This window comes from Nesoenas mayeri (genome assembly GCF_963082525.1).
Source record: "Nesoenas mayeri genome assembly, chromosome: 13".
In the NCBI taxonomy this organism is placed as follows: Eukaryota; Metazoa; Chordata; class Aves; order Columbiformes; family Columbidae; genus Nesoenas; species Nesoenas mayeri.
In genome coordinates this window covers 15,841,804-15,855,621 of record NC_137550.1, presented here as the reverse complement: position 1 = coordinate 15,855,621, position 13,818 = coordinate 15,841,804, and the positions used below count along the sequence as shown (strand labels likewise).

The 13,818-nt window shown below is 42.2% G+C and overlaps 1 protein-coding gene across 1 annotated transcript; it reads right to left on the bottom strand.

Annotated features, from left to right (window-relative positions):
* Positions 1 to 1,655: 1,655 nt before the first annotated feature.
* IDS (iduronate 2-sulfatase) lies at positions 1,656 to 10,725 on the bottom strand (the record flags this gene model as incomplete). Its single annotated transcript, XM_080352913.1, has 9 exons — positions 1,656 to 2,143; positions 2,828 to 3,001; positions 4,513 to 4,639; positions 5,600 to 5,770; positions 6,352 to 6,552; positions 7,807 to 7,895; positions 8,717 to 8,894; positions 9,786 to 9,922; positions 10,587 to 10,725. 9 exons carry the CDS (start codon positions 10,723 to 10,725, stop codon positions 1,656 to 1,658), a joined length of 1,704 nt encoding a protein of 567 aa, XP_080209039.1.
* Positions 10,726 to 13,818: the final 3,093 nt, after the last annotated feature.

Here is a 13,818-nt window from a genome sequence, read left to right as displayed (position 1 = left end):
TCTAGCTGCAGACTCCAAATCCCTGCCTGGCACCGTTCTCAATAAAACACCTTTAACCAGTGTGAAATTGGTATAGCTACATTGAATCTGCTACACCCAACTGTGGTATTTCACACCAGCTGAGGATCTACATATACACCCATAAGTGAGGGAAAAATGTTTTCATCAGGAGTAATAATGCTGCAGAACACACAGCATCTTGGGCTGAGTAAAACCAATGACAAATCCATATGAAATATATTCTTCTAATTGAGTTTAAGGCACTAAATAACCACTGCCTTCTAACAGAGAATCAGATTCATGGTGGGTATCTCTACATTAATTAGGAATAAGACTGTCACATGGATTTTAATGAAATACAGTTATGTCTGTGGCTTCTCTAGGATATTAAAGTCAATTTATCTGAGGAAGACAAGAAATTGTTGGCTTTTTCTTTTTGTAGGAATTGGAGCAGTTCATTGGGGAAGGCAGCAGGACTTAGCACTGTCTGAACAAGCTCTTACCTGTTCACATACAAATTCTGAAAGCCTCCATTACCAAAGTGGAATTGCAGCAATCCAGCAGGCTGATAGAACACAATGCCAACTACTGCCATCACACTAGGGCACAGCACACCTATTCACTGTGAGAATAATGTACAGATAGCACTTATACTCAGCAAGAACATTTTTCTCAGATACACACTCCCAAACACATTTACCTTAATGCAATTTGCCATATGGAAATTTACTTACCAGAATAACTTGGGACAACTAATGCTCCACATCTTGAGCAGTTTAAAAGCCACACTACATGGGAAGTTTTCAACTGTCCTAGTCCAAAACCAAGACTGCCAAGCCCCACTTAGCACCTAGGAATGCAAACATTCAAGTTTCCACCACTGAACAACCCTCAAGTGCACTGAACAACTAGCACACCACAATAGGCTTCCATTACTTTTCACTTGTGGGGCTTCATTGGACCAATCCTCATGAAAAACCACAGCAGAGCACACTGGTGTTACCTTAACCCCTCAGTCTTATTTAGTGCTTCAGTGATGCATTTTCAATGTGTGTGAAATGAGTGCTTTCAGATCCTCTCCTCTATGATAAGAAGCATGAATGTCCAAATTAAAGCTTTGATTTGAGAGAATTAAGTTTTGAATGAAGCACATGAAGTTTCTCCTTTAGCTCTAGTCAGAGGCAAGGCTGACAACAGCAGACACCTCCGTTCTTCACCACTATCAAATATCTCCTTGGCTACTCCAGCCCCAAATCTCCCAGGTGAAGTGGACAGGACCCTTTTACAGACACACACTCCAAGCACAGCCTTTCCAACACCCAAGTTTCTCTTTTTCTACCTTTCACACCACCATGTTTAGCTTAGATAATGAATTTTAGTTCTTCATTCACTAGAGAACAGAAGACAGAGATGCTGATATGGGCCTGTATACCTTGTGTGGCCTTTTCAGAAGTGGTGTGAGCTCCTGTTTGAAAACACAACTGCAGAATTTCATTCAGTGTAATCAGGGCTGTCACAAGACAAAGGCAATAGCTACTGTTTTGATACAAACAGGATTTTAATTAAATCCAAGTGTTTTCTGTACAACAGAAAGGTTTTATACAAAAAGCATATTGGTTCAGTTGCAAGAACACGCAAAAAGAAGTTTCTGAACCCTAGTGCTTCAGGAAGCCAAGAATTTTTTTGAAAAAAACACCATGTAAGGTATTGTTATAAATGTTGTTATCCTGGTTTGGATCAGTCTCCACTATGTACAACTCTCCTGCGTGGACATCCTCAAAGTTGGCACTGAAGTTGTTCGGATTAAACTGAACCCACAGAGTATACCTGTAGCCAATTGTACGCATGGAATAGCCCATGATTCTGATGTCTTTCAGCTTTGGTTTGTCAGAGTTCCACTGAGGAGTGTCTGCAGGCCGGGGATATTGGCTGAAAGCAACACGTTCTTCATCAAGACACCTGTAAGTGTCATCACACCCATCCTTCTCTTCAGAGGTATTAAAATACCGGACAATGCTTGTCCCCTCGGTGCACAACGCAACATGAAACGAAGTCTTTGGGCACACAGGAGGAACTTGCAGGCCAGCAAGTTCAGCAAGTGTTGCAAACAGAGACACAAGCTCAACCACTTTTTTGCTACGCCCTGAAAGAAACATCAAAATACAAGTTATGGAACATGATGGTTTGACAGACACTGGTAGAACAATTTAGAAGCTTATTCTGATAATTAAGTTGATGTTTTATTGGAGGTGCTTTGTACTGGATTTGTGGGGTAACAAAATCAAGGCAATTAAAGTGTGGCAGTTAGCTCTGAAGATGCTAGCCTATGCATTTATAATGTATTTATAACAAGAACTGTTGTGCTTACGTTTCTCAAATGCGCGGCCTTCAAGACAATAATATTAGTTACTTGGAAAGAGAACTCTTCAGAAAGACAAAGCAAATTCCAGTGTCAGTAGTTTAACACAAGAGTTTCCAATGCCACCATTTTAAGTACAGATGCCACACAGAGCATGTTTACTAACCACTGCTGGAAAGACAGCAGCCACCATCACAAAAGGTAGGTCAAGTATCCTTTTAGGCATCTACATCACATACAAATAAATCTCCTGCTGTGTTAACACAGACATCTGGCTGTTTCCATTAAGGCAGATCTAACTAAAGCAAAAGTTTGTGTTCAAGGATTCCCTTCACCATCTTGTTCCTCGTCAGTACAAGAAGCACAGTTAACGACACTGACTCAAGCAGCTGGTAGGCAAAGTATCTTTACATCACCACTTCTCCTTTGCATATATCCACTGAAAACAAAAAAATGTTAGATGTTTACCTCGAGGTACCAAGCGTAAAGTATGGCTAAAAGGGTCAAGGTAGGGGAAGACTCTCTCTCCTTGACTAACAGAGGAAGTTGTCATTCCTGGTACGTAAAATATCAGCGGCACACGGGTAGCAACATCAAAATTGCTGTATTTTGCCCATTCACCATGTTCTCCCAGAGACCATCCTAGATGACAAAGAATACAATTCAGAGCAGATACCAGGTTCTAATTCAGTAGTCACTTTTTCGCTGTGAATTGACCCTGGCTGTTGAGGCCACTAGTCTGTTATCAAAGGTTATATTAAAAGGCAAATAACAATCTATATTTAAATATAACATGATTTTTCTCTACTGTTAAAGTTATTTCAACAGCCACCTAAATCTTGTAGCTTGATACTGTTTTATCAAGAAAATAACACCTTTTGTTATTTCCCCTACTCTACATTAGAATTAGGAAATCATCATTAAAACAGCAGAAAAGTAGAACTGGGTTGTGTCACAGTGCCTGCAAGAGTTTCCAGATCCATTCCACAAAGGACTCATTTAAGTTTTGGGTAGCTGCCAGCTTTCCAGCACTCCTGTTAACACTGTAACTGAACATCCCTTGGAGACAGGGCTGCTATCTATGCCAGGCTGCATATCAGGATGTTAACCCTGAGGAAGCAATAGAAATCAAAACTCTTTAGCTCTCCTCTTCCTCTTGGAAGAGATGCCAACATTACTTCCTTCCAGGCAGATTTATTGCCAGCTTCACTTTGGGGGAAGACAAAGGAGCTCTATGACAGCTATGTTAACATATGATTTTTTTGGATCACTTCACTAGCCATGGTACTGGGAACACCAACTGCTCACAGTTAACTGCAGCAAGGAAAGAACAAATTCAGTTTACAATGGAAAACCCAAGTGGCAAGTCAAAAATAACATCTAGAGTCACTTCAGTACCAGAATTATTAATCCCATTGCTCTACAACTCATAACAGCTTGTTTATACACCCATACATTCAAAGAAGTCAACCCAAATTAAGTGAATATGTGATGCTAAATTTTAGTTAAGCCATATCCTAACTGATTTAAGTCAGCTAAGCCATCCCCCAATTAAAGGGATCATGGCGGGGGGTGGATTTTAATGAATATTAGAGTATTGAAACAAACATGAAACACTTGAAGTATTTGTCCCGTGACTCAAATGCAGTTTGTTACCACCAGGATCCATAGCGTGCAAGACCTCCACTATGACAGGAAAGCCATATTGCTGTCAGTTTAAATGCTCTGCACGCAGCAATGACAAGTGCAAGAAAACACACTTCAGCAGTTAACGAGAAAGCCACTGGAGCAGATGGCCCTCTACAAATTGTAAAGGGGAAGGAGTGGTCGCTATGCTCTCACAGCACCGTTCCCAGCAGGAGTCACCCCTTGGGTAGGACGTGGGAACACAGCGAGCTCAGCCCACCGTCCTGGCGCAGTCCCAACACCCACAGGCAAACGCTCCACCTGATTAAAGAGGTGCCTGCAGTGGGACAGAACTGTGCACCCACAGAAGCCTGTGTCAGTACATTAATTAGAGACAGAAAAGCCAGATAGAGAATGTATAGTAGCCCCACTGTACATTATATACACACAAACTTGATTAATGCGCCAGCACTGAGCTGTACTATTAAGTTATTAACAGTGAGTTGGGGAACTATTTAAATGCTCACCATGATCAGCAGTAAAAACTACTACTGTGCTATTTGAGAGTCCTAAATCATCCAAAGCGTTCAAGAGGAGGCCAACTTGCATATCCAGGTAGGAAACGGCTGCATAATAGCTCTGACGAATCTGCCGCTGCAAGTTAAGAAAACAGGAGAGGAAAAAGCAAAAGTTAGCTTTTCCCCAAACACACACACACAGGAGAGCCAGTGGGTGGCTCTGTAAGTAAAGAACTAAAGGGTTTTACTTGCAAAGCTTTGTCATTTAAGTGCCTGTACCCAGAAAAGGCAAACAGGGAGGGGACAGTTAGAAACTTGTATCTCTCAGAAGTTCTTTCAAGCAAAATGTTAAAAACCAATAATTTCTGCTTCTCCCAGTGTCAAAGAATCATAGAATCATTTTGGCTTGAAAAGACCTTTAAGATCATTAAGCCCAACCATTAACCTAACCCTGCCAAGTCCACCACTAACCCACATCCCTAAGAACCTCATCTCCACATCTTTTAAACCCCTCCAGGGATGGTGACTCCACCACTGCCCTGGGCAGCCTGTCCCAGTGCCTGAAAACCCTTTCCGTGAATAAATGTTTCCCAATATCCAATCTAAACCTCTCCTGGCACAACCTGAGCCCGTGTCCTCTCATCCTGTCACTTGGGAAAAAAGACCGTCACCCTCCATGCAACAACCTCCTTTCAGCCAGTACACCTCATTTTGGCATAAGCACTGGAAAGGCAGTAAAATCTTGCAAAAGAAGATACTTTGAGTGGTGGCTCTAAACAGATTTAGATAATCAAAACAAACACAGCATTGGAAGCTGCTACATACATTCCTTCATATACAAACCAGGAGCACATGCTCCTGGTTAAACTATCACTAGTTGATAGCTGATCTCTTCCCCCCCCCACCAGCCTGACTGCACTTATAGTGAAGATTTGCCTACAAAGCTGGAGGTAACAGTATGCAAGGCAGGGAATTCACAGTATTTGCAAACCATCGGTTGCCGAATACCTGGGAACTTCTAAGAGCAGCCACCTGCTCCCTTGCATTTGAACAAGCCAAGGCAGTCTGAGTTCAGCACACTGCACTGACAGCTTACCTGAAAGTCATTTGGAAGTGGTCCATAAGGGAAACTGACATTTAATGCCTTCACATCATCCCTCTGTCTGATGTCTGTCCAGGGGCTGTACGCCACAGAAGGTAGTTTCTCAGGCACCCAGGGATCTGGGGCTAATGTGATGTTTTCCAAAGGGTACAACTTGAGAAATTCCTTTGCAATACAAACACACAAAGATTTGCCTCACCTCTAAGGTCTATTGTAAACTTGGTGTTGTATTTCCCCTTTCATGACCCTTTAATACCCTTAGACTTTACAAGGCTTCACTCGCCCTTCCCCAGCGCTTAACAAGGTAACAATACTATGCTGATCAGCCCAACCAGTTCCTGAAAAACATTAAGTACCTAAAGCATCCAAAAGCAAAACTTAAATAAAAGATCCAACATCACTTCCTCTGAAATGAGGAGGAGTTTTGTCACCCACTCACACAAGGAATGGAGTACAAGATCTTGTAAGGCCTCATTAAGTCATGCTCCATCAAGCTGAACATCACCTCCATGCAATGGCAGTCACTACCATGGTGGTGCAAGCCTGGCTTTCGGCTGAGCGCTCCCATCTCATCCTCATTAAACATTTTGAAACGCAACACAGGCAACTGCTAAAGTTACACCAAACCAAGGCTGGTTTTCACCTTGCTTTCCAGAAACAATAGCAATAAAGCATTTGTGGAAACAGCTTCAAAAAGCATAAGCAATGCTTGTCTAAGTCCTTTCCCTGCAGGCTCGTTTCCTCACCTGCGGGTACCTCAGTGGGATATGTGGTTTGTGGTAACCGACAGCCAGGAAGAACTTTTGCTTGTTGGTTTTCATAACATCCAATAAGCGTATGGCCTCTTCAGTGCTCTGAATATCAGGCAGAGTGCCACTGGGCATTTCTGACACATCCACTGGGCACACCAAGTTAGCATAAAGCTTTCCATCTTTTCCCCTACAAGTCTTTGGAAAAAGAAAAAACACACACAACAACTTTAAGTAACTTCTGTAAAAGCAAGGAAGAAATCCTCTGTTCCATAACTTTCAAACCAATTTGTTTCTCAAACCTTCTACCAAGAAAAGACTGCGGATTGGATACAAACAGGAATTTCATGATTTCTATGGACACTAAAGGTTCCATGTACTTTGATGACTGAGTAGACAGCTTCAGGAGTTGAAGAATGCAACTGCCATGTCTCTGAAAAAGCAGAATCCTCTCTAAAGCTGGGCAGAAGATTAAACGTAGTCATATAGGAAAACACAGTGTCTATGTTGAAGAGAATCTCTGACCTATTGGCAAGAATGCAGAACTTGGTTAAGTTACATACATTCATTTTTTAATCCTTCTGATCCCACAAGCTCACAGAAAGCTGTCTGGAAGCTTCTGACTTGGTGTCTGGCAAATGCCAGCACTGACTGATGGATCATCAGTGAAGAAAGATAAATGAGCCTAAACAGTTGCCAGGAAAAGGTGGTCTCAGCAAGGTGTTTGGGAGAGTTGCTAAATGAACATGAAGGAAAGTATGTCATGGATGCAAATACTGTTATTGCTAAAACCAGCCTTTTTCAGCAGTAAATGCAAGACCAAAGCACCACCAAGGCTGTCTGTAGTCTCATGCTGGAGCTCCCAGCTCTGCAGTGTATAAAATCCAGCACAATTCTCTCACAGCATTTGCACAGACCTAAAACAGATTATTTTGGGCCACACTTTAGCATAACAAACATTCTAGAAAACTGAATTAGATAATAAAGTTCCAAATTAAAGATTATTTTAATTACAAACTCCACTCACTCAGCCCTGAGCTCTTTATTGAATTAAGCTCACCAAGCCTACTGACAACATTTTGTCACTTACTAAGCAGTGGAAGATTAGTGTGGAAGTTGACAACTGTGCTTTTCAGATAAAGGAATTCATGACCTAGACACAAATTAAGATGACTCTTTCTTGCAAGTACTTTTATGTCTCAGTAACTTAAGTTTCCAAACACTAATTTAGAAATACTTAAAATATCTAAAGGATGGGCACATGAATTACCATGACATACCAATGGAGAGAGAGACCTTCTTTTGGAGGACTAAGAAACAGGGTATTGAACTGGCTAGGTGTTCTGCACACAATCGCAGTCTCAAAAACAGAGTATAGCCTGTGCTTGACACAAGGAACCTGGTTATATCCCAAAACCTCTTCTTTGTTAGGGCCCCATAAATCACCCTTACCTTATCATTTTCATACTTTTCAGTTGAAGGATGAAAGGGTGGAATCGACCAACTGTATGGATAGTCGTCACTGTAATTGGATGAAACCCCTGAAAAGGTAAGGACAATAGAAATACTCAAAGTTCGCCAAAACAGAAAGAGTTCCAACACAATTTTAACTTGTTTTCAGGTTGGGTTTTGTTTGGTTTGGTTTTACGCTAAGTGAAGAAACATTTCAAATTATCTTTGACAACTGAGAAAGAGAAAACCAAGAAATAAAAATCAAAAAGTTTAAGACAATTTTTTTTCCCAAAAAAATACACCTTTTACTGGTGAGGGAGACTCACACCTCTTGAAGAAACTTACTTCAGGAAACAGCAATAACAACAACAAAAAAGGGTTAATAACATCCTTAGTTAGCTTTACTATCAACTGAAAGTTCATACATCCACCCAAGTTTAGCTCTGAGGTAAAGGATTACCAAAAGAGGGTCACTATTACAGTATTTTTTAACTCAGTAGTGTTATTGCTTTTTAACTAGTGAACTAACTTCCTGTTTAAATGCTAGTATTACTCATACATTCTATATCTCCTGATTCAGACAGTCTATTATGAAACATGAAACCTGTATATGCAGAACTAAGAGAATGAACCTATTTAATTATTTCACCTTCAGCAGATAGCTCACTTCCAGACATGTTTTTAGAATGTTAGACACTCATACCCACAATCCGTAGACAAGATGTGAAAATATTCATTAGATAAGAGTCATCTAATCTATACACCTCTAATGCCTGAAGATTTAAAATTAAGATTTAAAGATCATCTATTTAAGTTATCAATATAGGCAAGAATCACAGAGCCAATACTTATACATAGTCTATATGCATTAAGCATGTGTATGCTAAGCAGATGACAATTCAAACCATACCAGGATGAAAAACTTTCCCCACAGATAGGGTCACGTAGCCGTTCTCCTTGAAATACTGCGGCATCGTGGAATAGTTGCCTGCATGTACTCTCCAGTAGGAGTAGAAATCATAGAGCCGGGTGGTGTCAGGTCTGCGTCCAGTAAGGAACGACACCCTGCTGGGAGCACACACGGCTTGCTGAGGAGAGACACAGCCAGAAAGAGGATCAATTCGGAACAAAACATTAAACACATGTGCACACTGACTGAGGCACAGCTGGGCAAAACATCCGAAGGCTCAGGAACTGTACCCAGAGTGCTTCATATCACTTCAAGCTGGAATGAAAGACATCCTGATTAAGAGTATCAAATCCAAACTGCAAGCTTTTAGCAAGACACACATTTACTTATCTATAATTTTTCATCAAATAACCAGATCCCAGGTGCTAAAAGCTTTGATTTATGCAACTAGTAGCAACAAAAGAAAAAAAAAAAAGCATTAAAAACAGTGCTTTTGAAATCTAGCAGCTCACACGGAATTAAGCAGAAGCAGCAGATGGACTGTGCTGACAAAAGCCCAAAGCCTAGTTGATCTGGACTGACTTAAGAATAACGAAAAGGATAAGCATATGGAAGGGCCAGGTTACAGTTCAAAGGCCTCAACAATTCCATTTCAGTTTGGCAACAGACAAGAGTTATTGCTTTCAAGTCCTAATCCCTAGGCAGAATTAGGCTCAAACTTCTAATTTCTCAGCAGAGAGAAACTTTGGAATGTAAGTATCCTATGCAAAGTATTCAAGTAAGGAGCAATTAGTGAGACTTTGAGTCCTGCATTTAAGAGTGATGCTTATCACACAAGTTGTCCCTTCATAAAAGTCTATAGAATAAATTTCCTCAAAAGAAAAAAAAGGCATTTTCATTTTTCTCACTTTAGTAAAGATAGGTTCATAAAGTACAGTTCAGCCTGACCATTTAAATATTTAAGGTTAATAAATACTTGCTTTTCCCAATGGTCTGCCCAGCACCTACTGCAATAACAACGGTAATTATTTTGCACAGATAAAACACCTTTTAAATAAAGCTATCTCACCTGTGCAAATGCATTGCTGAACACAATACTTTGAGAAGCAAGTTGATCAATGTTTGGAGATTTCACAAGTTTATCTCCATAACAGCCCAAAACAGGACGCAGATCATCCACAACTATCAACAGGACATTCATGCCATCTATGGAGAAACAAAATTAGGCATATATTATCTTGAGCTCCAGTAAGTAGATGTCACTTTATGCAGATTTCTTCAACAGTTTTCAACCCTGACATATACTTAAGAAAAAAATAAATAAAATCAGCAAAAACATCTAATATATTTATAAGGAAATATAAATACTGAGATTAACTCCTTCAACATATAGGAACTTGTATTTAGCCTAGACAGAACTACAGTGGTTTTCACTTCCCTTCCTATTTCACTGCTTCCTCCCATAGTATTTTCTTTAGCAACCTTCAGTTCTCTACACAAAGATGGTGCGAAATAGAGGGATTTTATAGTTCTGCCTGCTACTGAACTCCACAGCCGACAAGCTTTGAGAGGGGTGTCAGGCCACAGGTACACTCACTGTTGGGCTACACAGTCCTGCTCCAAAGAGATAAAGAGAAAACCATTTTTTTAAGTTAACTACAGGTATGTTTCTAAAAACGCCCTCTCAAGGTGGCAAAGCTCCGTCTCGGCTTCAGCTGCACACAAGCAGCCTGCCAGGGACAGCCGGAGCCTCCCAGCACCCCGCACCACCCACAGCGGCTGCGGGGACGAGACGGGGCGGCCCCGGCTCCCCCGCACCCCACGGGCCTCCCCGCCGAGAACACAAGCCCCACCCGGGGCCCCGCCGTACCCCGGGGTCCCGCCGCCCCGCCGGAGCGGAGCCGAGGGGCCGCCGCTGCCCCCGGGCCGAGTGCGAAGGCGCCGTGCGGAAGCCCCAGCAGGCAGAAGCAGAGCCAGGCGGCCGCGCAGCACCGGGTACCCGCAGCCATCTCCCGGAGCTACGGGGCGGGGAATGCGGGCCGGCCGCCCTTAAGCCCTCCCCGGAGCGGGGCCCCTCTGCCGGGCTTTAACCCTCCCCGGTCCGGCCGTTCCGCCGTGCGCAGCGCGTCAATGTCCCGTGTTCCCGCAGGGTGGCACCGCGGCCGCAGGGGCTCCGCAGGCTCCGTGCGCCGCTCGTAGTCTCGGTCATTCCTCCCGTCAGGGCCTGTGCGTTCCCACGGTGGCTCCCTGGGAAAGGGAAGAGTTAATGCCATCCTAGCAACTGTTTCCTTCTCATGCAAATAACGTTGGGGAATGAGAAAATGAAGGTTTAGTATTTAGAGAGGCTGTTGCAGTTGTACTTCAACTTTATTTCTTAATCAGTTCTACAACCGGTTATTTAAGGAAATGCTGTATTTCCAGGTTCACCTCAAGATCTAGCAAGGCCAGGCTCACGCTCTCGGTGAGAATCTATGTGCTGCAGAGTGGGCAAGGCGCTGATACAGGTGTTCTGCCTGTGACTTACCATTTGTGAGACTGGAGATTCAGCTGGGTTGGCTCAGCCGTTATATTTCTCTGCACTGTCTCTTCTGAGGCTACATGGCAGGCAGGACCTTGCTTTCAAGACAACTGTCTTCTGTTTCTTTTTCCAACTTGACTGCTGTAGTGGTCTAAAGGGTCAGAAGAGGACACAGACGTTCTGGTAACTTCTTCAAGAAATCCATCACAGTTCAGCCTTGGCTTTAGCTGAAAGGCTGCATGTTGTCCCTTTCTCTGTAATATTAGAAGTTTCAGGAAGAATTAGTTTTATAAAAAACTCAGAAATTTTTCACGGTTTATATCTTTAATTGTAGAAAAGAGGACCAATACTCCTGTACAACGTAAACTCACTATTAACTATTCAAATGCTTCCCAATCTACAGCTGAAAGGTTACTGAATACCAAGATGGTATAATAAGGCTGCTCACAAAAAGACTGTAGTCTTCAACATTTAACAATCAGGTAAAGTGATGACAAATACAGTAACACTGAAAATATACAGCCAACTTTTAACTCGTATGAAAACCACTATGACAACAGTATCTGTGATGGCGTGTGGAGTTCTTTTTTTAGCAAGTGTTAGGTTCACCCTTGACTACAAATAGGTAAGGCAGGTGCTGTTACCATCACCAAAATGAATCAAAGGCACACCTCAGGCATGGCGTCTCCCATTTCCTGTTGGGACTATAAATGTCGCAAATTAGATAGAATCAGCTCCATCCCTGATTTGCTGGCTGGAGAAGAGATGGGTGGGTTGAGGAACTGGACTTCTTCCTGACCCTCCCTGCACCTGTTTGAGGACACGTGCCTGCAATCCAGGTGATGCTCAAAGAAATCACACTGTTCCAAGTGCTTAGTGTGGACAGACAAGCACACTGCGGCACAGCCTCTAAGAAGTAAGCATTGATACAGGCAATTTCCCAGGTTACATGGTGAGTACAATAGCAAGATAAGGCCTGCAAACAGTAAAGCCTTTGTAAATAAGATGTCATGTAATACTACTGAATTGTTTAGTGTGGGTATCTGGCAAGGACTGGTCTATTATTTAAACATTCACTAACTCAGTTTTGTTTGCTCTTCTGGAATAATGGTTGCTGCAGATTTTAGAGGGTATTTTGGATGGCATCCTCAGGGTAGTCACAAAACACAGTTGTTAAAAAAAAATCTGTCCCCCCCATTTATTAATAGTGAAATCTAACCAACCCTCTATCCCCCTTGTTACAACTGCCTTGGAGGGGAAGTGAATAAGCACATTGGTATCCAGGTATTGCTAACAGGGAAGTCACCTTCTTCTGTTAAGCAACTCTCCATTTCAAACACTAAAACCTTGCAATTAGTAGTTTGACAAGGGCATCAAAGTACATGACTACTTTAGTCTGACTAAGGTGATGTTTTCTGTAGTGTCATCCTACTTACAAAGCATAAGAGGAGTGATTCCTGCAAAGGTGCAGGTCCTGCCTCCCCTATACGTGCAAACCATGGGATGCAAAGCAAGTGTCATGAAGGCAGAAGCACAAGGAAGAATAAGCAGGGATCTGTAATTAGGCAGAGCGAGGCGGAATTAAAAATTGCTTATGGTTAGGATGAAGCTTTTCAGAAATTAGCAAGGATTTGCTATTCTTCAGGATTCTTTTAATGACACTTTTTGTCATGCTTTACTAAAACAGAACAGTAATAAGACCAAGAGATACAGAACTAGCAGTTGCGAGTAACAATGATCAATTCCCCTTTCTCTACCATCTCCTTTCGTCACAGTTCACCTTAGGCAACAGATCTGGGAGGCAGAAGATTCAGAACTACAGTGGCTCACAGCCACTGTAGTCATTTCTTGCGCTGCTCTGAGCTTACTGTGTACACAGCAGGAGACTGGTTCTGCCACTGGGCCAGCAGTTCCCAAATTCGGACTCATAAGACTATACAAGCTCATCTACAGCTACCCATGAGTGGCACTGTTTCATGTGCTGAAAACAACCTATACCTCCAGAAGCATCTCATCAACGTGCGAGATACAATCCCAATACACAACAAGCTCCACAGCAGGCTTTCTGATCCACCAGAGGAAAAATGCTTGAGAACCACATTTCCTCAACAGTCACTCTCCCAACTCTATATGTAATTTATCAAGATACAATCCACAATGTATTCAGAAATTGGTACTACTCTGAGTATGAATAGCTTATGCCTGGTTACTGAAATAATGATTCTACATTTATTTCTTTTGTCAGTATAAAAGGAAACAAAACTCAAAGATTATTTCTGCCTATCCTCAAACTCCTACCATAATAGCTGTCAGTGGCTGGATCCCAAAGGCCCTATGCTGAGTTTACTCAGCGTTTTTACCCTGTGGTACTTGAGCAAAGTAACTAGGCCTTTCTGGATACCATAATTTTCCTGGTTTGCAGGAGCTGTTTGATGCGCAGCTCAAACTAGAATGCCCTTTCCAAACACGTTTCCCCCTAGTTGGTCAACAGCATTCTATGGTCCAAAAGGTTCAGGTAGAAACAACAAAGGGACAAACGTATTCTAGTGTGTGTTTGTTCATGTGAAATAATCTCTCTGATCAC